Below are 21,663 nucleotides of genomic sequence, written 5' to 3'. Positions count from 1 at the left end.
ATCACACCCAACAGTGACTTGGGAAAGCAAATAGCACGACTGTGAATTTCCACTGCCCCCACCCCTTTCCTCTTCCCCAGCTTTATATGCTGAGCATGATGCCACATGATGTGGAATGCCCCTTTCATCAGTTGGAGTCAGCTGTCCTGACTGGGTCCTCTCCCAGCTCCCTAAGTACCCCCAGTCTCCTCATTGGTGGGATAAGGACAAAAGACCTTGATGCTATGGAAGCACTGCCCAGCAAAAAATGAAAATATCCCTGTACAATCAAAACAAAATTTGTTCTGGTCACAAATCCAAGACCTATCCTACATCAGCTACTGAAAAGAAAATCAACTCTGCCCCAGCCAAAATCAGCATACCAATAAAATATTTAATTCCAGTGACTTTGTTGTCAATTTGTATTACAAAACTTCTTGGATTATTCTTAATTGTCTCAAGTCCCTGAAAACATCAATACCATAGAATCCCTTTCTGTAAAAATTACTTGGCCTTACCTAAAGTCCATCTAACCTGCAACTAAAGATTGCAGTTTATTTTCACCCATACTGGTGCTACTGGAAGAGTGCTCTGGAAACTCATTCCTCTGGAACTTCTAAATCTTCCTCTTATTTCCAGTTTGGGCAAGGTAACTGACAGTTTCCTGTTATCAACATGGTCTTCATCACTAAACTAGACCTCCTGAACTTATTTTTCCCTTGTGCTTTTAGGGAAAAATCATAGAATTCAACAACTAGTAGGAGTAATAACACTTAAATAACAACACTTTAATTTCCTGGAGCTAATTTGTCCCTTTTATATTATTTAATCAGCTCAGTTACCTTTTTCTATATGGATTCTGGTTTTAATTAATCTTTTCTGAATATGTGGAAGTATATACAGTATTTTAGAGCAACTTAGCATTTTGAATGTCTTTTATATTTGGAAATACACTTCTGTACTTCTGCTGGCCACACCTTAGTAGCTCAGACCTAAGAAACAGATTTGTCCTATTGAAAGTCAAAACATGTTGCAGGTTCAGGTCAGAATTTCTGGTACAGAAATTATGTCAGCATAAGTCAGCATCTAAAGCAGAGCTGACCTTCACTGACCTTTGCCTTTCCTGTGTATCCTTTCCCTTTGTCCAGCACCGTCTAGATTCCTATATAGCAAAGCAGACTGAGAAATTTATTCCCATTTCCTTTCAGCTTTTTTTTCCCATTTTACAGTTTGTGTACTAATCTCTATTTTTTTCAGCTTAACTAATCCCTTCTCACTTGGTACCATACAAACACCTGACTGACACCATGGCAGATAACCACAGCGTGTGCCTAATACATAAGAAACTTTTGGTACCCATGTCCAAATTGAAGTGGCATGACACCACTTAAAGTGAATTTGTGGTGAAATGAACAAACACTAGAAACCGTTCAGCTAATCCGTGGTCCCGAGTTGGCAAACACGACTGGTTAATGAGAAATGAGCCACAGGTGAAGTGGGAAGAATATGGTTAGATGGCATGGAAGAAAAGGTAAGGACTGTGATGTGGACTCTGAATCAAACAAATAGGATGTCTCAAGGAAAAGGAAGAAAAGTCAAGATGGTATACAAAGAGAATGAGAGAAAGACACCAAAAAACCGAAAACAACAACAAAAAAAACAATGGGGAAATGAAGCAATGGCAGAAGGAAGGGGAAAAAAAGAGAATGCACAAAACCTAACATTTGGCCCACTATGATATTTCCATCACCATTCCAAAGCAATACACTGAAAGGATTACTTTCCCACCTCAATCAGGACTGTACAGAGGTCAAAATGTTATCTTGAGTCAGAACTTGCCTTTTTAACAGGTGTCATGCTTGAAGTAAATATTCAATATAATCTAGCACAATGCCAGGTATGAATAAGTTCTCCCACTCCCAATATTAATAAAATTTGTGGGTACTATTTATTTTAAAAAGATCCTTATAATATATAATTTTAAAGGCACCCCATGTAGCACATAATGGGGCACTGCAAATTGGTTATATAATAAGTAAGTAGAAGAACAACATAAACAGTGGTTTGCAGCCTTGACCCTATGGTGTTTCCTGCCACAATGAAAGTAAAAACACATGTTCCCTGACAACCATCAAGCACTTTGTCACTGCTGTTGGACATTTTGCTGCCTTAGGGCTTGTCTACATGCAAAGCTACATTGGTTTGGCTGGGTTTAATTTGCTGCAAAGGGCTGTGTGAATTCTTATTTTGACCTAAATCAGACTTACTTCAGTTTAGTTCAATAAATTAAAGGTCAGATAAAAGCTAAGTAACTCTGTTGATTAGGACAATCACAGTTCTAATCAATTGCTTACAATTATAGTACTGCCTGTGCTAGCAAAAGCTGACTTTCTAGTAGCTTATTTGATGAAGTTTCACCTGATTCCTCAGACTGTCTTAATTAATTTAAATTGCGCTTGAATGGTCCTAGGATCTAGTGCTACATGGTTAATGTCACCAAGTCTCTGCTTCTGCTGCTGAATGCAGATATATCTAAAATAATAATTTCAGTGGGGAGGTGCTGGTTACTCTGGAACTTACCTTTTTTCCCCACTACCTTACCCAAACACAGGCACTTCCCAGAATACAAATGATGGCAGAAGCAGGGCACAGAGCACTCCAAACAAAACAGGTGCATCATACATGCACTGAGAGACACTTGGGGTTTCCTTAATTCAAAACCTGCAAGAGCAATTTTGCCTTAGTCTTGCTGGGTTAAGTGCTTGGTAAGAATATTTAAGAGCAGTGCCCAAATGCAGGGAAAGCTGTATGCTTAGGGAAATGTAATGGAAATGAAGAATTAAATGAATGGAAAACCAGCCAGCATTATTCCAAAGCAGAGTGTCCACAGAAGTAGTTATACCAGTACACTAATAGTAGGACAATTGTAACACTGTAATAACATCAGTACATTTCCTGAGTCTTGCTGCAGAGAAGCAAAACTTGTCTTAGTTTTAGAAAGGCTTGTCAGCATCCTTATTTCCAAGGAAACACTCCAAGTACTTCCTCTTCAGAGGAACAGCTCACAGCAGAGGATTCATTTTCCGATTTTCCAGTATTAATTTTAGGCCACGGCAACTCAGGCAAGCACAAGGCAAATTTCACCTAATCGATCCAACATTGTCACAAGCTGTCTGTCTCAGAAAACAAATAATTTGCTGAGAAGGAAGGCTCTGCTAGGTCACCCCACCACCTGAAACCTCAGCTACCCCAAGAGTAGCACAACCACAATGCCAGCATGGTCAGATGGGTGCTTAGACTGACTGGGTGCCACTATGGCTTACTTAACAACATATGCCACACACCAAACATATACAGTAAATCCTGCTTCCAAGGGATGGTAAGGTTTGTGGGGTTTTTATGCCATCAGAGAAAGCCTAGCTTTCACTTCAGAATACAAGCAAAAAACACTAAAGCGTCAAAACTTTAGGAGGGCGTATCTATAATTTTGTCTTTCAAAGACAGCTTGACTTTGTGTTCATGGTTAAATTAATAACATTAGATACATAAAATCTAAAAGTTATATATATACTGGGGGCTATCAACCTCTGTCAGCTTTCCCACTGCGGTGACCTGTAACACAGTTTGTTTCAATCAGGAAGCTGCACAGGAAAGAGCTGTGCTCTTCCCAGCAGCAGCTTCAGAGTTCTTTGAACCTCTTCCCTCGCCACCCTCCTTAAGCAAGAATGTGCTTTATGCAACTACAAGGAAACCACTCGGTTACGCCGTGACACAGTTCCCGACATCGCGGGGCCTTTCCACGAGTGTCCTTAGCTGTCACCTCAGACTCCCGCACGCTGCCGGCTCTGCCCTCACTGTTGAGGCCACTAAAACGCACTTTGCCCCCGATTTCACATACAGACAAGCGCCACGCGGACATACACCGGCCGCCCGGCTCGCTCGACACTGCGCTGTGGGGCGGTAGGGCGGGCCCATCGCCCCCTTTGTGCCCCGCGTCCCAAGGAGACCCGCCGCCCCTCCCCGGGGTCCCGCCGCGTCCCCCTCCACACCCTCCCAGGGGGGATTTAAACCAGAACCCGGAAGCCTACCCTGCCCGCGCAGTGCACGCCGGGAGCTGTAGTGCCAGTTCCCCGGTGGCCATCCTGCCTTTGAGCGGCGAGGCACGGGGCGGGGAAACCACGAGTCCCGTGAGCCTCTGCGGCAGGGGGGGCTGGCGTTTGAACCGGCGGCGTTGTTGTTGACGCCATATTGCTGGTGCGGGGGTTACGGCCGGGAGCGCCATCGCCGCCGCCATCGCCGCCGCCCGGGCCCTGCCATCGCCATCGCCCCGCATCGGCCGCCCCGCACCGCGCACCTGGGACCGGCACCGCGCCCCTCGGCACTGCTCGTGCCCCGCCACCGGCCGCGGGCGGAATTTGTCCCGGCCGGGCAGGGCGGAGCGGGCAGGGAGAGCGGAGATCCAGCCGGACTGAACCGGGGCTGCTGCTGCCGCTGCCGGGGCCGCTCCCTAGAGAGAGGCCGGCGGGGAGGCGGCGGAGGCGGCCCTGACGCAGCCGCCCCCTCCTTTCCCTTCCCTCCCCCCCAGCCCACTCCAGACAGCGGGGAAGACGCCTCTGGGCAGGGCCGGCTGCTGCTGCCTCCACCGCTGCCCCTCGCTCCGAGCCCCCTTGGCCGCTCCGCGCCATGGCTTGCGGCGCCACTTTGAAAAGGACTCTGGATTTCGACCCGCTGCTGAGCCCGGCGTCCCCGAAGCGAAGGCGATGTGCGCCATTGTCAGCCCCGGCCTCAGCCGCCTCCTCCTCCTTCGCCGCCGCTGCCTCTTCCCCGCAGAAGTACCTGCGCATGGAGCCCTCGCCCTTCGGAGAGGTGTCGTCCCGGCTCACCACAGGTGAGGGACGGGCACTCCCTGGGCCCGGCAGCCCCCCCCGGGACACTTCGGCGGGGAGGGGGCCGGGAGGGCGGCCGGGAAGCGGGGAGGAAGAAGAGGGGGGTTGGGTGGGTCTGGCGTCCCCCTCCAGCCATTTTCTGCCGGGCTGTGCGGCTGGCAGCGGCCGGGGCGATCCCTGCTCGGCTTGGCACCGAGAGACACAATAGAAATGGCCGTTTGCAGCAGGAGAGGAGGGGGAGGAGGAGGGACGGGGAGGAAGAAGGGGGGGCGGGTTGAGCCGCTGCGGGCGGGTGGCCATAGGAAAGGGGTCGGTGAAGGCGGGGGTGTGAGACTGGAGAAGGGGACCCGAGCGGCGGACGGGGTGGGGGTGCGGGTGCTGTTGGGGAGAAGCTCGATCATAGGAAAGGAGGTGGCCGGCTTTTTTTTCTTCTTTTTTTTTTTTTTTTTTTTTTTTTTTTTTTTTTTTTTTTTTTCTTCCTTCCCCCTCCTGTTCCTGCTCTCCTGGATGTGGCAAGGAGAGCCGCAGGGGCGAGTGGAGCGGGGGTGTGACCGAGGTGGGGCTGGGGTCGGGAGCCGGCGGGGCCCCAATCGATCCCTTCCTCGCAGCCATTATCGGTGGGTCGAGGCGGCGGCACCTCCTCCCGTTGCTCAGACATCGGGGGAGGGCGAGGGGGCAGGGCGGGGAGGCCGGCCTGTCATCCATCACCCGCAAAATGCCGGTGGGAAAAGGCAAAAGCGAATAAAACAAAGGGGTAATCCCACTTCCCAGCCTCTTAATACGGGCCGTCGTCCCGGATAACCCATTCCGTGGTATCCTTAAAAGTTCCGTAGGGAAACCGAGCGTTAAAAGCGGTTGTGTGCAAGGGCGAGAGTTGCCTTTAGGGCAGATAAAATGGAATCGGGCGGTCTCTTCCTCTCGTCTGGGAGATGCGGGGCAAGAACGAAACCCTTTTACATTCTTAAGGTGCGAGAGATGAGTCAACCGGCGGCCCTAAAAGCTCGAGGTCTGCTTGTGTAATGGTTATCAATTAAAAACCAGCCGAGTTCCTTTTAGCAGCGAGTAGGGAGAAAAGCAAGGAATTAATCTTGGCGGGGCTCGGAGGATTGATTGGCCCGTGCCATGCTTAGTCCAGTGGGCAGCTTCCAGCAGTGCACTCGGGGCCGGTGCGGCTCGCGGCCATGAGCGGCTGTAGCGCCGAGGTATGGATGTATCCGTGTCCTTTGTGTGCAGGAAAAAAAAAAGGCCCTCTGCAGTTGTTGCAGCAGAATTCCTTCCGCTGTTGTGTTTGGTACTCCCTTTTATAATAAAAGTTGGCTCCAGGTTACCAGGCACTAAGTTTGAGCGTTCAAATTGCCATCTACACGTAGGACAATGCCTTGTTTCAATATTCTTAGTTTGGAAAACGGTACTGTACAGTACATTTTTTTAGAGGTTTTAATCAAATAATAAAAATTTGGAGGAAATATAGAGGGCATACAGAGTAAAAACTTGGCATCAGTGCCTTGATATTTTTTTGAACCTCTAGGAAAGGATCTTGAATGAGTCAGCGGTCTGGGATGAGAGTTGTGATGGATGGCACTCCCTGGTACAGCGAGGCATTACATGTACTTTGAAATAGATATTTTAAATCAGACCTAATTTGATTCTTTTAGAGGATAAGTGTTATTTCTTTGCAGTGATTTCTTTTGATTTCTTTAGGGTTTGGAGAGCTTAGGTTATGAATATTTAATATAAATATTGTCTGGTCAGTAAATATGTATTGCTGAAAGGAGGCAAATCAATAAAATTTTCAGAAGAGACAGCCTGTAGCAGTATTTGAGGTAATACCTAAGCTTCTACCCTGATCATTCTGAAGGGCTTAAAAACTGATATGTTACTTTATTGAAATTGAGCAAATACAGGGCTCTTTATCTGCTGAGAAAATCAGAGGTGCAGGTGGTAAGCCATGTGAAAAGGTGATTTCTGTACAGACAAGGGTGTACTTTATGTATAAAAAATGTGTTTAATATAATGAAGAGTGAATGGCAGTAAATCAAAATGTCTCGTACAGCACTTGAATACTCCTAAGCAAAACTTGAAGCATTTATAAGTTGTGCACGTTTACATGGGTTTTGCTTAAAAGCTCCTGCTGGTTTCCATTACAGAAAAAAAAAAAAATCTTTCTGTGCTGGTATAAATGTATCTGTTAGTCAGCTTGCTTAGCTTTTAATTTCAGTTGAAATTAGGGGTATTATCACATTGTGTGTATTTCATTTCGACCCTCACTGAGCAAAATAGAGCTCATCATTTTAAACGGGGCTGTTGAAAGATTGTGTGTGATTAATCTAATTGTGTAAATGTACCTGTGAACTGTTTGCATTTTTCCTGGTAATCACTTGGAAGAATCAGGTGATTTATTCTAGAGCTCTGACTTAGGCTGAGGCCTAGTGTGCTGCAGAAATATATATTGCTTTACATTGACTCTAAAATGAGTTCACATGACCATTTCTGATGCAGATATCTGCATTAGGGTCAGATAAATCTTGGTGTACATGTGAAAAGAATTCCAGTCCAATTTAAAAAGTGTTCCCGAGTCACCATTTTGTGTTAGTTTATGTGTTGGGAAATTTATTAACAATAGCCAGGTTTCTGTTGACTTGGCTTGGGCTTTTCTCAGCCTGTTTCTGTAATCCCTAGATTTCCAGCACTTAAAAAGTGTCTGTCTGAATTCTGCATAATGAAAATTAATGTTCATATGAAATCAGAGCTCTGGATATTAAGGGCCTGATGCTTAGACTTTAAGTTCATGCTTAAGCATTTTTCTTGTATCTGATATTCTGACCTGGTAGTGTTTAACTTCACACAGTGGAGACTGTATCACCACCACGACTTCTTACCACATCGTTCATCATTTCAAAAATAAATTATCTGGAAGCAGAATACAGATTGATTGAGGGGTGTGCTGAGAACTGAGAATGCAGTGTGGTAGTCAGATGAGAAAACAGCTGTCTGTATGGAGTGGTCATAGACAAATAACCAATGTCTGTTGGAGAGAGGGTAGGCTTATTCAAGATGAAATTTATCTCTCACAAGAGTGTTTTAATATTTTGTGGTTATTTGAACAGCTGTTAGGTCACTTCCAGTTTCTCGGTGAATTTGGCAGCCAAACTATAATTGTGGCTTTACAGTCTGTACTTTCTGTGGAATTGTGCTTACTGGCTTGAGCATACTCATGAGTATATTTCCTAATTTTTGAATAGCATTGTTTGCATGTAGATTGATGTTTTTTAAAACTGTTCACTATAAGCAGTGCAGCTCCTCTTAAATATTTTTTTACTGCTTGAATACTACAGATGAGTTTTAGTTTCATATAAGTTCTAGCTATAAATGAGACTGTTTTGTGTTATCAGAATATCTGCACCTGGGTCTGGATGCTGCCTGTGTGTTATGCATAGACTTGTTTGGTTTCCTCTGAAGTCCAAAGGGTGCTTTTCTGTTTCAAAGCTGTTAAATGAATTCAAGGGTGAAAGGAGAAAACATTAGCAATATTATTTCTCTGTTCTCTGCTGGATGTTTTGGAGCCATTGTTTGCAGTTTTACCCAGATAACAGATTGTTCAGGAGTGAGAGAAAAAAAAGAAAAAAATACTCTTAAATTTTTTTAAATTCAGAGGCAGGTTAGTTGTTGAAAGCCTGCATGTCTGTACATTTCTGAGATTGAGTCTACAGTGGGAAATACATCTGAAAGGAATTGGAGGGTCAGAAGGGACAAATAATGTTGATCTTAGGGATTTAAATCTCCTAATTCCTGGTACATAGACACTCTGAACAGACAGACTGAGATCACAGGGTTTTTTTCCACACTTCATCCAAAACCAGAGGTTAACTTGAAAGACCTTTATGCAGTCAGAAAGGATGAAATCATTTAAAAATCCACCGACTTTAGCACATGCAGTTTTTCTCCATCTGAAACATTCATCTTCTTCAACACTTCCCAGCAACTAACTAATGCTGCAAACTAAAAACTTTAGTGGGTGGAGCTGTTGAGAACAGGCCTCTCATGGGGGTTTCTTTACAAACAGAAGGTAGATAAATTTGCCTTTAGTATGTCCTTTTTCTTTCACAGAATAGTCTGGAAAAAGATTGATGTAATTGACACAATTTTTCAAAATTAATGCAAGAAAATGTCTTTGACCTTATTGAATAGGAGGAACTGTTAGTCTTCCCTGTGAGCTGTCCTCCTATGACCTTTGAATTGCCCTCTTGAGCAAACTGAACTACTTCTATCTGAAACTTGGTCAGGCAATGGCCAAGCATAGGTTTGGCTTTTAAATGAGCAAATCCAGTGGCTTTGGAATGTGATGTATTAGTAGTGCTGCATCTCTTTCTGCCTAATTTTTGTTTTGTTAACTTATCCGCATGTGTATTTATTGCTAAATTATCTCAGTGAGATGCCAAGTTTCTCATTCTGCTCCAGTATTGCAGAAGTCATTAGGATTTTAAAAAACAAAACATTCCCACCCCTTAAAAAAGTCACGTAATGGCTGCATCTGGACTTCATAATTTAATTTATATGAAAAAATTCTGTGTAGATGCCTGTGGTGACTATAAATGTTAAATACACTTGGTCGTAGATGTCATAAAATGTTGAAGCTGGGTTTTTTTTTCAATGGCAAGTCTGATAAATGCAATGTGACATTTTGTGTGAAGGGAGAGATCTAATTGCTGTGTCTAATACATTTTGCATTGCTTGATTTATTTTTCATTCCTCAATCCCTTGATCAGGACAACTGGGACTTCCTGAAATAACACATTTACAGAATGAGCTAATTCATATGTGAGCATCTAGCCTGTGGGAGAACCAGAACTTCTGTCAGCCTGAAACCTGGAGTAACTGGATCCTCTAGAGGTGGTCTGCTCTGTGCCCCAGTTTGTGGCAAGCTGCTTCTGTCTGTTCTGTAGCTATAGCCAGTGGCTGTGAGGTGTCAGCATGTACCCATTTATCAGTGTTTTCTCTCCAGCTTAGAGCATGCTCCTTTGAGGGGGAGCATGGTTTCCAAAAGTAATACATTCTGTTACTAGCCTCTTAGCCTGATTGAGAAGCATAAGTGGAGTGGTTGATACCTGAGACAAAAGCACGAAATAGGAATATTTGGGTTGTTTTAATTTCTGTCTCTGCCAGGGTTCCCTGGTTAAGTAGAAAAAAACCCCTGAGGAATACCTTTACCCATTGCTCTGCTGCAGTGCTGCCTTTAGGGGCATCTTAAAATAAGCATTGTATGTCAGTAGTCTGGTGGGAAACCAAAAGTAGGAATGTGGTAACATCACCTAGATGTTGAATAAGGTTGAAGGCCTGATGGACAGTGGAGCAGTTTTGCTTTAACAGAAGGTGAAATCCCTAAAGACTTATGTCATTGACATCAGGATAGTGTTTGATTGATTACTTAGAAGAAATCTCAGGCATGCTTCAAGTTTGAATGCATATGTTGAATGGTGACATTGCAAACTGAAACCTGAGCTAAAGGTTCCATTTCAGGCCAGGAAGACTGCTACTCTGATTTCAGTGCATTGAGTCACCTTCCTGTGTGTTTTGCTGAATTTTCCTTTAGCTAAATCAGAGAATCCAGGAGCTGTGATGAGAGATTGATAGTTTAAAAATCAAGCCCAAAGAAGAAAGTCCTTCAGGTGAAACAGTCAGCACCTTCATAGTTGATAAGCAGATATTAAAATGGAGAAAATAGTTGTTTGCCTTGTTAACTTTTTAAGTTGAACTGCTGTTTCCTTTGTACATAATTTCTAGGTAATTACAGGTCAGGATGATGTAATTAGGTGGCAAAATTTTGAAAAATATTAACTTGACATCTTATCATGAATTAAAGAAAGTAGGATCTGAGTAGTGACTACATCACTCCTTGGAAATGAATATTTGGCTTTGTAATCCATTAGTGTAATAATCATATTTCAACCTCTCTTGGTTCAGAAATCTTTGTTCTCCAGATGGCATCTAAGGTTCTGAAAGATCTTAATGCAAAATTTAACCTATGTACTCAACTTTTTGCTCTCAGTACAGAGCTCTGGATAAAAAAAAGGGTATCCATTTCATTATATTCAGGTGTATTTGACTGAATCCCTGATGCCTTTGATGGTTATGGTGAGGCAATACCAATTTTCATTTGTCATTCTTAATCATAGCCTTGAACCTGAAGGAGAAGGTAGCATAAAACAGGTTCTGTGTAACTGGTGGAGATTCATAGTCATGTTGAATTTGAAACACTAGGTATGAAGTACTAATTCTATTTGTGTGTTAGCAGTGTGGCTTTTTCTTGCTGCTACACCAGATTCAGCAAGTCTCATTTTCACTTTCAGCACCTCTGCCTGCTAAATATCTCAGTGCCTTCAGAGGCAGCTGTAACCAGCAGGAAACGCAGCGTGTAATTACAAAGAAACTGAGGATAGGCCTCACAACACAGTGATGTGTGTTTCATCATATTAAGTATATTCCTTTTGTCATCTCAGATCAAATCATTGTCTGATGTATATCTGATTTGAGCTTCAGTGTATGTACAAAGTGGATGAAAGCTTTTGAAATATCTAATAAGTTGTAATATATGTAATGCAAGTTCTTACGTAAATTTTATAGTCTTAGGGTGACAGTAGATTTTCTTTAACGAGTGTATTTTCAGATTCTGAATTTTTATATATAAAGTAATTTGTTAATTGAAATGTTTGTCGTTGGTTTAAAGGACAGTTTGGGCCTCCACACAGCGGCACATAACTTGTGCTGTGTTTGACATCAGAGCACATTTAATTCAGTTGTGCACTGCAGAGAGAATAGTCAGAACTAATTGGAAGCTGGATAAGTTAAAAAACTAAACTTGAAAAAGCAGGAAGACTTTCTAGAAGCAAAAGTAGGTTGGATCTACTAATTCTAAGATTTGTTTAACTAGGTCAGATTTTTAAAAGTCTTTACAGTTAGATGTCTGCTGTATAGATCATGTTCAGAAGTTGTCTGGTTTGCACTACCTTAATATTTCATACCTTTCTGCAAGTGCTGAGATGCTATAAAAATGTTGTTAATATATTTGTGTAGAATTATGAAACAGAAGTGTAAATGGAGAAGTAACTTGGTGCATTTAAGCAGTTTTTCTTACTGTATTAGATGATTTTAGTTTGGCATTCATATTTTCTTTTAAAATGAGTCATAATATTTGCAGGCTTACATTTCACTTCACAGAGAAGCAGTTTTAAGTCTTAAGATTTTACACTATTGTGAGTTAATAAGAGTGTCTACTTAGTCTTTGCTGATATAAAAATGTGCCTGCTTTATTTGAACATTCCTGGTCTCATCATTCACATGAATAGTCATTGAAAGTTTGTTGCTATGTTAAACTTGCATTTCTTGACTCTTGATCTCCATTTTATAAGTGGTGAAAATTGGTAAGTATGAAATGAGTCAGTCTCCTTGCCTGCTATGAGCAAGGTACTGAGTACACCTTACAGTCCAGTTTTCTGTTCTGAGCAGTGGTGCCTTAAATCTTGTAAGTCAGTCTGAATAGAGGAATACCATTTAACAAACCAAGTTGCAGAAATGCTTAGCAAGTGTTCAGTCAGTGCTTAAAATTTCAGGCTTTTTTTTCCTCCTGGTTGCTGTTTGCCATGTGTGTCATGTTTAAACAGTCCTTTCTCTTAAACTTTGCTTAGTTCTATACTTTTAGCTGAAGTGATTTTCACAGCAAGATTTGAAGGTGACAGTGTAAAAAGTGTTGCCAAATTAGAAGTAGATGAAATTGCTGTAATATCATTGAGACTTCTTGGTCACAATTCAGTATAATTTGGAATAGAATCATGTATCTTAGGTGCACAAATCTTAATTTTCTATCCTAGTTGTTACTGTTTTCCCAAAGTCCACACTATTTTGGCTGGTGTTCTAACATTTTCTGTAAATTATTCCTTGTTTAATTTCCATTGTTTGTTAGGACTGAATGGGGACATGGCATATGACTGTTGATTTAACTCTTGAAGTTTTATCAGTTGACCAAAGTCTGTTTACTTTTTTTTTTTGGTGATTAATGTGGTTTGAGAATGTTTCTGCAATAAAGATAAAAGAAGGGAGAACTATAGAAAATATTTTTGTCTGAGTTGTTACACCTGAAATTTGGCTGGTATTTTTTGCAGTTCACATGGAGTTTGAAAAGTATGGCCAGGACAAAGTAGTCATAGTGAAGGATGGTCGTGGTCTGTTATGTTTTTCAGTTAATACAAATGCAGTGTGAATATGTGCAGTCATGTTTCTTGTAGTGTAAACATGCTTTAGCTGATTTGGTTCCCATTCAAAATTATGCTGTATCGCTTCAGCCAGAACAGTGCTTGATTTTGAGAAGTATTGTTCTACCACCATAATGCCATTGAGTATAAATACTGTTAGGCCATTCTCTGATGTGGGCGTGCACATGACCAACTCTACGTGGGATTCTGTGTAATTTTGGAAGCCTGACTGCATCTTGATTTAACATGGTTTAGGTACTTTGGTACTGTATAGTAGGAATGTGTGTATCTAGTCCTACAGAAAGTATGAATCCTCCATCCCCCCAGCACCCCTTTCTTGTGACTCCTTCTCTTAATTTACCTGCTGTGCTTTTTTATTACTATTTTATTACTGTCTTCTGCATTTGCTGCTTCTTTGAACCATATTACTGACCTCCCATTAGACAGTTGAAAATTTTACAGCTGCAGGCTGAAAAGGTATCAGTGGACAAAATCCAAGAAGCTCCTTTGCTGGCACTCCTGTTGACTCAGATTCTCTCCTTTTATAAATTGGAAATGTCTAGACTGACTCATGGAATTGAACAATGTCAGTATTTGAACATCTGAGCTGAGAATTGGTGTTTGTTTCCACTTGGTCTAGCAGAGGCTTCAGCCACTGACTGAAGAAGGTGGTAGCAGAAGTTACCTGCATGACATGGTTCCTAATTAGAAACGTTCAGATATTGAACCTCAGTAGCATACTGATTACAAACATGAAATTTGGTTTAAGTTTTCATGGTATTGTACTGGCAAAATGTGGCAGAGATAGGAAGGTTCTGAGTGACATCCTTTGTTACTCTGACATGGTCATGTAGATTTATATGCACCTGAGTTTTAGAAAGTTGTCTTTGCTAAAAAGTCTAGAAGTGTCAGTGGAAGCCAGTCGTGCAGATAATCTTTTTCTTAATGCATTTGAGCATTTAAAACTAAGAGTTCTCATAAAGGATGAGAGTCTTTGAAAATTTCCTTATAGGAAGGTGTTATGTAAAAAGTAGAAGATAACTTTATTTTCTTGAATATTTTACACTGCCAGAGGATATACAGTTAGGCCACTGATGCACTTGAGAGCCATTTGGTGGAATTTCATACCAAATGTGTGAGAGAAGGCACAAAGGATTGGTAGTTGCAAGGATTCGTTTCTCCCTTATGATTCTACAGTGGAGATGAGATTATTAAAATAATTTGCTGTACTTTATTCATTGCAATCAAAGGCTGCACTACATACTACCATACTCCTTCAAAAGAGACTGCTGATCCATCCACTGTATTTTACTTGGATAAATTTGAGGCTGTCAAAAATGTTGTGGAAAGCTTTTGTATTTTTCCTGTCAGCTTCCAATTCTTTGATATTTTAAGCAGTAGGTGCTTTATGCGTATTGTATAAATTTGTTTTCCTCTTCACTCTGCTGTCTGTAGGCCACTTAACCTACAGAGAGGAATGGCAATTCATATGGATGTTTTATTCTAGAGTCTCTTGTTGTATGAGTGACAAATGCTGTGTGGAGATGAAATATTAAATTGAATATGTATGAAACAAAGATAATTAATACTAGTGCAAGTTTTCTAGCCAAATTTTTATCCATGCACATGGTATCGTTCCTAAATTTTGGGCTGCTGGGTTTTTTTTGTTAGCCAATACTTAACTAAGAACATTTTTGCTGGTGTTCTCCTGGTGAAAACAGTCTAGGTTACCTTTCTTTTAATTATTTTAATGGTTTTATGTCTTAGGTAAAACATTGCAGGTTTTGCAGGTCATGTTTGAAGAGTTTGTATATCTTTTATCATCTGTTATTTATCTACAGCATTTGATGTTTTGTTTGATGTTTGTGTGGAAATCAAGTGAAATGGTAAAATGTAAAGATATTTATTTTAGGGGTTTTTTTGTTTCTTTTTTTCTTCTTTTTAGAACAAATTCTGTATAACATAAAACAGGAGTACAAACGCATGCAGAAGAGAAGACATTTAGAAAATAGCTTCCAGCAGACAGATCCTTGTTGTTCTACTGATGCACAGCCACATGCATTTCTCCTTACTGGACCAGCTTTGCCAGGTACCCAGATAATTCTGTGTAATTTTCCTATGTTTTCTTAGACTCTGCTTGTGTAAACATTTTTTTCTAGTTACTTGGTGCTTTATGGCACCTTCTCACCAGTTACTGGAGGGGTTTTTTTTACATAAATTGCGTGTAATTCTGCTGTATTCTGTTATTCTGTCAGATTCCCTTTGAGTAAATAGTTTTCCCTGTTACCTGTTGTGGTATGACACATTCTCACTAGTTACTCCTGCTTTTTTTTTTTTTTTGGCAGTAACGGCATTGGTGGAAGGTGGTAGCTTTTCACTTTAAGAATTGGTTGGACAAAAACCTGGTATTATTTTCAGGAAACCATTCTGCCTACTCTGTCACTGATACTATAATAGGCTTTTGCAAAGCAGCTGTCTCGGCACCAATATACCGTACTATAATTTTTTGTATGAAAGAGAAGCTTAAATTTGTATGTGGCAAGTGCCATGTCAGTGGTGTTCACAGTGTTTGTGTAACACTCTTGGAGTTTTGGTAGCTGTGTGCGTTGTCCATTGCAGATGTCTTCCTTTTGAGCATCCAGTTCTACTTCAGTAGTAATTAGGAGGATGAAATAGCAGAGATAGTATTCTTCAAAGGCTTTGTAAAGTTCCTTTAATGTAAAAGGTGTGAAAAAACCTGACTGTAAAAAACTGGTTCTGATCTACTTGTAATTGTAAATTGATATGCCCAAATATTTACTGTTAGGTACTTCATCTGCAGCATCATCACCGTTGAAAAAAGAGCAGCCCCTGTTTACTCTCAGACAAGTTGGAATGATCTGTGAACGTTTGCTGAAAGAGCGTGAAGAGAAAATCCGTGAAGAGTATGAAGAAATTTTGACCACAAAACTTGCAGGTATCTTGCAGTCCAGAGTGTGTTTGAAAGCTTAAAACTTTTCTTACTTTTGTGTATGTTTTTTTCTGACCTAATCTTGATGAAATTATGGGGTTGCATACATGACAGAAAAAATAGTGTTTACTCTCTTTGATAGGTTTTTTTCCTTCTGTGCTGCTTTGGCTAGAAAGTATGACTCTTAGTTATTGCTACTCAGCGCAGACAGTGGTTTTATTTCAGTTAGAACTTTCTCTTGCTGTTGTGGCTGAATTGACAGTTTCCCCCCCCTTTTTTTCTTTTTCTTTTTTTATTTCTTTCCTCCAGAAAGACTGCCTTTAGAGCACTTTTTGAAGGATTGGTTTTCTGTTTTATTTTTTTCCTGCTTGGGAACTGATGTCCTTTTTCTGGAATTTGGCAAGATGACAATTCCTAAGATTTCCCTTTCTCTTCCCAGTACTTACCATCACACTGCTGCCAGCAGTGTTTGGTATCTGCTTGAGAATCAACTTGAGTTCAACTGTTTTTCTGATGCTCCATGATGAATTCTTGTATTTCACAATTCAGCTGAAATTCTTGGCACCTGATGCCAGCTTATCTTTCCATAAAGATCATGCTAATGTCAGCATTGTATATATGACCTTTCTTCAGTTTTTGAGATCCTTTACTTGTAAGCCTCTTGCCTAGTATTTGAGCACCTAAATTCTTGTGCATTCAGAGGTAGGTGCTTTCACAGTATGATTTGAAATCTAATTTAATATTTAGTGTGATGATAATGAAAATCTGAGCACACTGCTCCACATACTTGCTTTTGAATACTTACAGCTGTTCTGCTTCCCACCTGAAAACATCAGAATTGAAGTTGGCAGGTCTCTTCAGGTGGGAATAAAACCTTTTACAGGCATGCACATGCAGAAAGTCACCACGTTTGTGGGTTGCTTGTGGTAGTATTGTCTCTGCAGCTGAGATTCTGTTAATGTTCTACACTTGATGATCTGCCATTTCTGTGTAAGAAATTGCTATAGTTCTATGTCCCTCTTAAATTTGCATGTATTTAAAACTATAACTAGAGCCATGAATACTTCTGCTGCTTTGGGCCTGGTGTTCCATTTCAGTGTTTTTCTTCATCAGGCTTCAGCCTGATGAATTAGGGCTCTATAGAACTTTTCTCCTCATTCATATATGTTAGGAGTTAAGTAATTTCTATTTTCTTAAATGCATTTCATTTAACAGGGTTAATAACCATTTGAAGACCAGATAGATTTACAGTTTTTCCAGGCAAGTAGTAGTTCTTTACAAACAGGAAGCCCCTCTGTCAAGTTTCTTAACATTGCTTTGTATCTCAGTCCCAAAGGGAGCATTCTTGGGGAATTTTTTTGGGAAAGGGAGGAGATTAAATTCTATCTGGGAATTGTGGTTTAGTGAGATGATTTAGGTTTACTTGTTCTTACCGTGGTGCTCACCAGAAGAGCAATTAGGGAGATTGTGTATATTAAGCCACTAATACATTTTCAACATTATATGTTGAACATTATATTTAAATACTGGCAAAAGAATTTAGAAATTCCTTACATAGAAGGCCAGTTATGGCTGTCTGCTGACAGAATGGTTATATTCTTTTCTAAACTTTGTGCAGTAAGGTAATACTCTTTGTTACAGAAGTGAAGTCAAAGGAAATGTGACTGGAAATTCCATAATAAATCTCAGTTGAATAGCTTCTTTCAGGTGGCTTAACTGAATGTTTGCATCTTGGGAATTTTCTGAATCAGAGTTGTCATGTAGGTACTTAGCCAGATGCTGCCTATTCTTTCCTTCTTCCATGTTCTTTGCAAGCAGAGTTGCTTTTCATGCAGAGAAAGTGTTTGGTAAATGGAAAACTCAGATCATTGTAATGCCCTGATTTCTCTTCCTGCCTCTGTCACCTGAAACCGCTGTGTAAGCGCAAACTTGGTTTTGCAAGAGCCTTAGCAACGACTAGCTTGAAAGGTTTTAAAGAATGTGAAAAACAGCCTTTTATAGTATCATAATTGTATTTGGATTCATCTCATTTAGCCACCTGACTTAAAATAGTTGGGATGTATATGACACAGTGATATGAGTATTTGTGCAGTGTTCACTTAAATTTTCAAGTAGTTCACTGTAGGCTGTTCCTACCTTTGGACTGCTTAACCTCTGAATCTGAATGTCACAAGAAAGGGGCTTTTTAGTAACTGGATTTTTTAAAAATTTGCAAAGCTGTAATTCTAACAGAAATGATGTTACAAAGCAGCTGTGTGTGTTGACTTCCACCTTTAAACAAGAACATTTGCAAGTTCGATTTTGGCCTTTAATGCATACTTGTAGGAAAAGTTTTAGTTGCTGTTATTTTTTGAAATGGTTTTGGTGCACTAGTTCTTTCAGTCTGCTCTTTGAGTTATTTTATTGTTTGGCTGAAGTCGTTGCATGGCTGCTGGAAAGCCACTGGTCAGAAGTGCAGTGCAGCAGGTGCTGCCTGTGGCAGAGGGGAGCTGGCTGCTGTGACACAGGCCCCCTTGGTCAGGGATGAATGTCCTTAGATCTTTGGGTCTGCTCCGTACTTTGGGCTGCTGCTTTGGGCACTGCTTGCTGATTACTGATACCCTGTTTACTTCAAAGGTGAAGCTCATCCCTGCGAGAGGATGGGGACTTTATTGGGGCAAACCTGTGGGACTAGGAACCACTACAAATCTAACAGCATTTTTGGTTGAAGATTGCCTTCTTTGACCTTGCCCTTTTCTCAGAAAACCCCACATTGCTGCACATGTATTTTTCCACAAGGGAGGAAGGGGAATGGAGAGGAGCAGCATCTGGTAGATATTACTCTCCTTGTTCAATTTCCTAATTCTGAAAGGTGATATCCTGCTGATGAGTGCAGTATTAAAACTGAATAAAGTATTGTGAATGTATTTGTATGTATGTGTGTATAGAAAAAGTAACCTTTCTGGGAAATAACAGTGCTTAATTCAAAGCCAAGTATGTTTCATATCAAAATTTAATTTCAGATGACACAGTAACCATTTTCATGCAGTCCACAGTCAACTATATGTCTTCCATAGTAGCTACTTTTGTGATTGGAATTACTTAAAACTTAGTGACTTAGCATTTCATCCTTTTAGTTTCTTGTTTGCTTTTGGCTTTCTGGCAATCAGCAAATAGAATTTCTAACTCTGTAGCAAATCCCTTTCCTGTACTTTTGTGTTTCCATTTTATTAAATTAATTTTCTTATATATGGTAGTGGTAGGAGCAGACAAATTATGCTGTGTTTTCCTTAACTACTCTGCCTCCATTATGGATCTGTAAAAGGGCACTTAATTTCTTCAAAATACGGTGTGTGATACTTAGCAGGTGTGAGGTATATTGAGGTCTTCGTTATGTACAGCATAATTCTCTTAGAGATTACTGCCATCTTTCTCATTTACAGAAGTTTGTAAGGGAGAGCCTTTTAATTAAAGGGACATTGACTGAATTGTTCTGGATGAACAAAAAGAAATGGCAGCTACAAACTGTATTAAGTTATTTAAAACTACTACTAGTTGGGGATGTGCTTAAGTTGTATGATTTCTAAGTGTAAAGAAATGATTTCTGAGTATTTTTCTGCTTGATTTAAACTGAATACTCATATTGGTAATGCTTCATCCTTGCAGAACAATATGACGCATTTGTGAAGTTCACGCATGATCAGATCATGCGACGATATGGAGAACAGCCTGCCAGTTGTGAGTATCTCTTTCTTCTGGTCCCTGGAGCAGCATTGAATTACCCAGTGTTCAATAATTTAAATGGCCGTTGTTTGCTGTTAAGCTGCTAAGCCCCAAGGTAAAATACTCGAAATTGAGAATATGGAATATTGAAATTGAAAGGGAGGTGTGAGAGAAAATGCAGCCTGTGTTTAAAACATCTACAACTGGTTTCCCATAGCATGTTGGGGTTTTAGTTTTGAGACCAGTTTTGATCCTACCATAGTAGAAGGTTTGCACAGAGCTGATATTTGGTACTGCTGTCATTAACCCCTCTTTTTTTTTTTCTCTTTCCAGATGTTTCATGAATCACACTTTCTGCATATGTGGGCTGCCCTATACACCCTGTTTTATTGTTGCAAGCTATCCCAGTAAAGACTTGCAGCAATGCCATATTTTTTTCCCCCTGTGAACACAGGTTATTTCAAGCTTTTGTCAGTGGCAACCACTCTTATGCAGCAACTGGTTTTGGAGTGCTCCCTGATGTCAGTACCACCTGGATGTGGACCTTTGCTACCTGTAATAATACCAGTGGCCTCATTTGCTGTATCATTACGATTTGGCTTCTTATGTTAATAAGTTTGAAAAAGTAAAGGATTAAAGCTGGTGTTCTAGAAGTTGCCCTTCACTGGTTGTGTAAATAAAAATGTAGAATGACACTTCTGACTGAAGTTAGTGTGGTTTTCATAACTGTGCACTACAACAGAGCTGTAATCACAGTTAAGTTAGAATGTAATCCCAGGACAATTTTAAGCAAATAGCCCACAGTACTGCCTGTGAAATAGTGAAGGAGGGCATTTCTGTATTCCATGACTTTTTTGGGGGTTAAGAATGGGTTTATATGATTTCTCATTTTTGTAGTTTTTATTTATTCTATCAGTCTTTAACAAATGTTTATTGCTGCAATTTTTCAGTGTATCATTGTTTTACTGCCCTTGTAGTACTGGAATTTAGTTGGAAGAATAAAACATTTACTTCTAATCTGTTTGTTTTTAATATGCAGGTGGAACTTTTGCTGTGTGTGAATAAACTTAAATCTGAGTGTTTAAATGAAAACTTTATTTACTAGCAATAGTGGGGGGTCAGTTTTAGATAAGGAGAAGGAGGTGGATTAAAATCTCAGGTCATTCTTCAGAAGCAGAGAAATGTTCCATAGATCGACTGTATTGTTTCATGTTGAGGAAGATACATGTTTTCATGTTTGGTACGGAACAGACACAAAACTGGTGATGTAACTTGCTGCAGATGACTCAAACAGCAGCTGCACTTGCCTTCCTTCAGATTCCAGTGACACATTAAAGGAAATGTGTTCATGAGATAGAGCAGGAGCATGTAGTGTAAGCTGGAACAGTGTAGGTATTGCAAGAGCTGAAGGTGTGTAATGCCTGTTGAGGGTTGAGAGCCTTGTTGGATGCATTCAGCTGTTGACAGATTGCTGTGTTGGTGCTGGCTGCTGCTGTCTGGGCACTGCTGGATCTGAATCACTGCCAAGTTCCTACATGGCAAGTCCAGATCTGTGTATTGTGGGGTGGAGGTATTGCTACCAAAGGCCTTCAGTCACCTGCTTTGGGGACAAGAAAGCAGTTTCAAAGTAATTGTTTGATTATAAACTGCTGTCTTTGTAACTTACTGTCAGCTTCTGGGTAAATGGAAGTCTGCTCTGTGATAGATCTCTGTTTCATCTCAGATTAACAGAGGAGTTTTGAGTTGAAGTTGGTAGATGAACTTGGTAGTTGGTTCATGCTTGCTTACAGTATCAGAGAAGCCTGTGATGAGTTCTGCTTCTTGGTGAGCTCACTTAGGAATGGCATTGTGAAGGCTCAGAAATGGACATGTTGGCACAATATCAGAATATTTTCTGCTC

The 21,663-nt window shown here is 40.7% G+C and overlaps 1 protein-coding gene across 2 annotated transcripts; it reads left to right on the top strand.

The window, feature by feature from the left end:
- Positions 1–4,075: 4,075 nt before the first annotated feature.
- On the top strand, positions 4,076–20,780 carry AKIRIN2 (akirin 2). Of its 2 annotated transcripts, none has more exons than XM_056487824.1 (5): positions 4,076–4,867; positions 15,057–15,200; positions 15,918–16,067; positions 19,707–19,778; positions 20,097–20,780. In XM_056487824.1, the coding sequence occupies exons 1-5, from the start codon at positions 4,663–4,665 to the stop codon at positions 20,105–20,107; spliced, it is 582 nt and encodes a 193-aa protein (XP_056343799.1). In that variant the 5' UTR covers positions 4,076–4,662; the 3' UTR covers positions 20,108–20,780. The 2 variants fall into 2 exon arrangements, with proteins under 2 accessions (XP_056343799.1, XP_056343800.1); XM_056487825.1 differs by having other exon boundaries at positions 4,182–4,867; positions 15,933–16,067.
- Positions 20,781–21,663: the final 883 nt, after the last annotated feature.

This window comes from Oenanthe melanoleuca, chromosome 3 (genome assembly GCF_029582105.1).
Source record: "Oenanthe melanoleuca isolate GR-GAL-2019-014 chromosome 3, OMel1.0, whole genome shotgun sequence".
Classification (NCBI taxonomy): domain Eukaryota; kingdom Metazoa; phylum Chordata; class Aves; order Passeriformes; family Muscicapidae; genus Oenanthe; species Oenanthe melanoleuca.
Note: the sequence above shows the minus strand (reverse complement) of the source record. Positions and strands in the feature narration are given on the sequence as shown.

What these genes read in the sequence shown, in the direction of transcription:
- AKIRIN2 (XM_056487824.1), top strand. Translation starts at nt 4,663, where the DNA reads ATGGCTTGCGGCGCCACTTTGAAAAGGACTCTGGATTTCGACCCGCTG. An exon ending in TACTGGACCAGCTTTGCCAG is followed by an intron (nt 15,201 to 15,917) that starts GTACCCAGATAA and finishes ATTTACTGTTAG; the next exon opens with GTACTTCATCTGCAGCATCA. An exon ending in TTTGACCACAAAACTTGCAG is followed by an intron (nt 16,068 to 19,706) that starts GTATCTTGCAGT and finishes TCATCCTTGCAG; the next exon opens with AACAATATGACGCATTTGTG.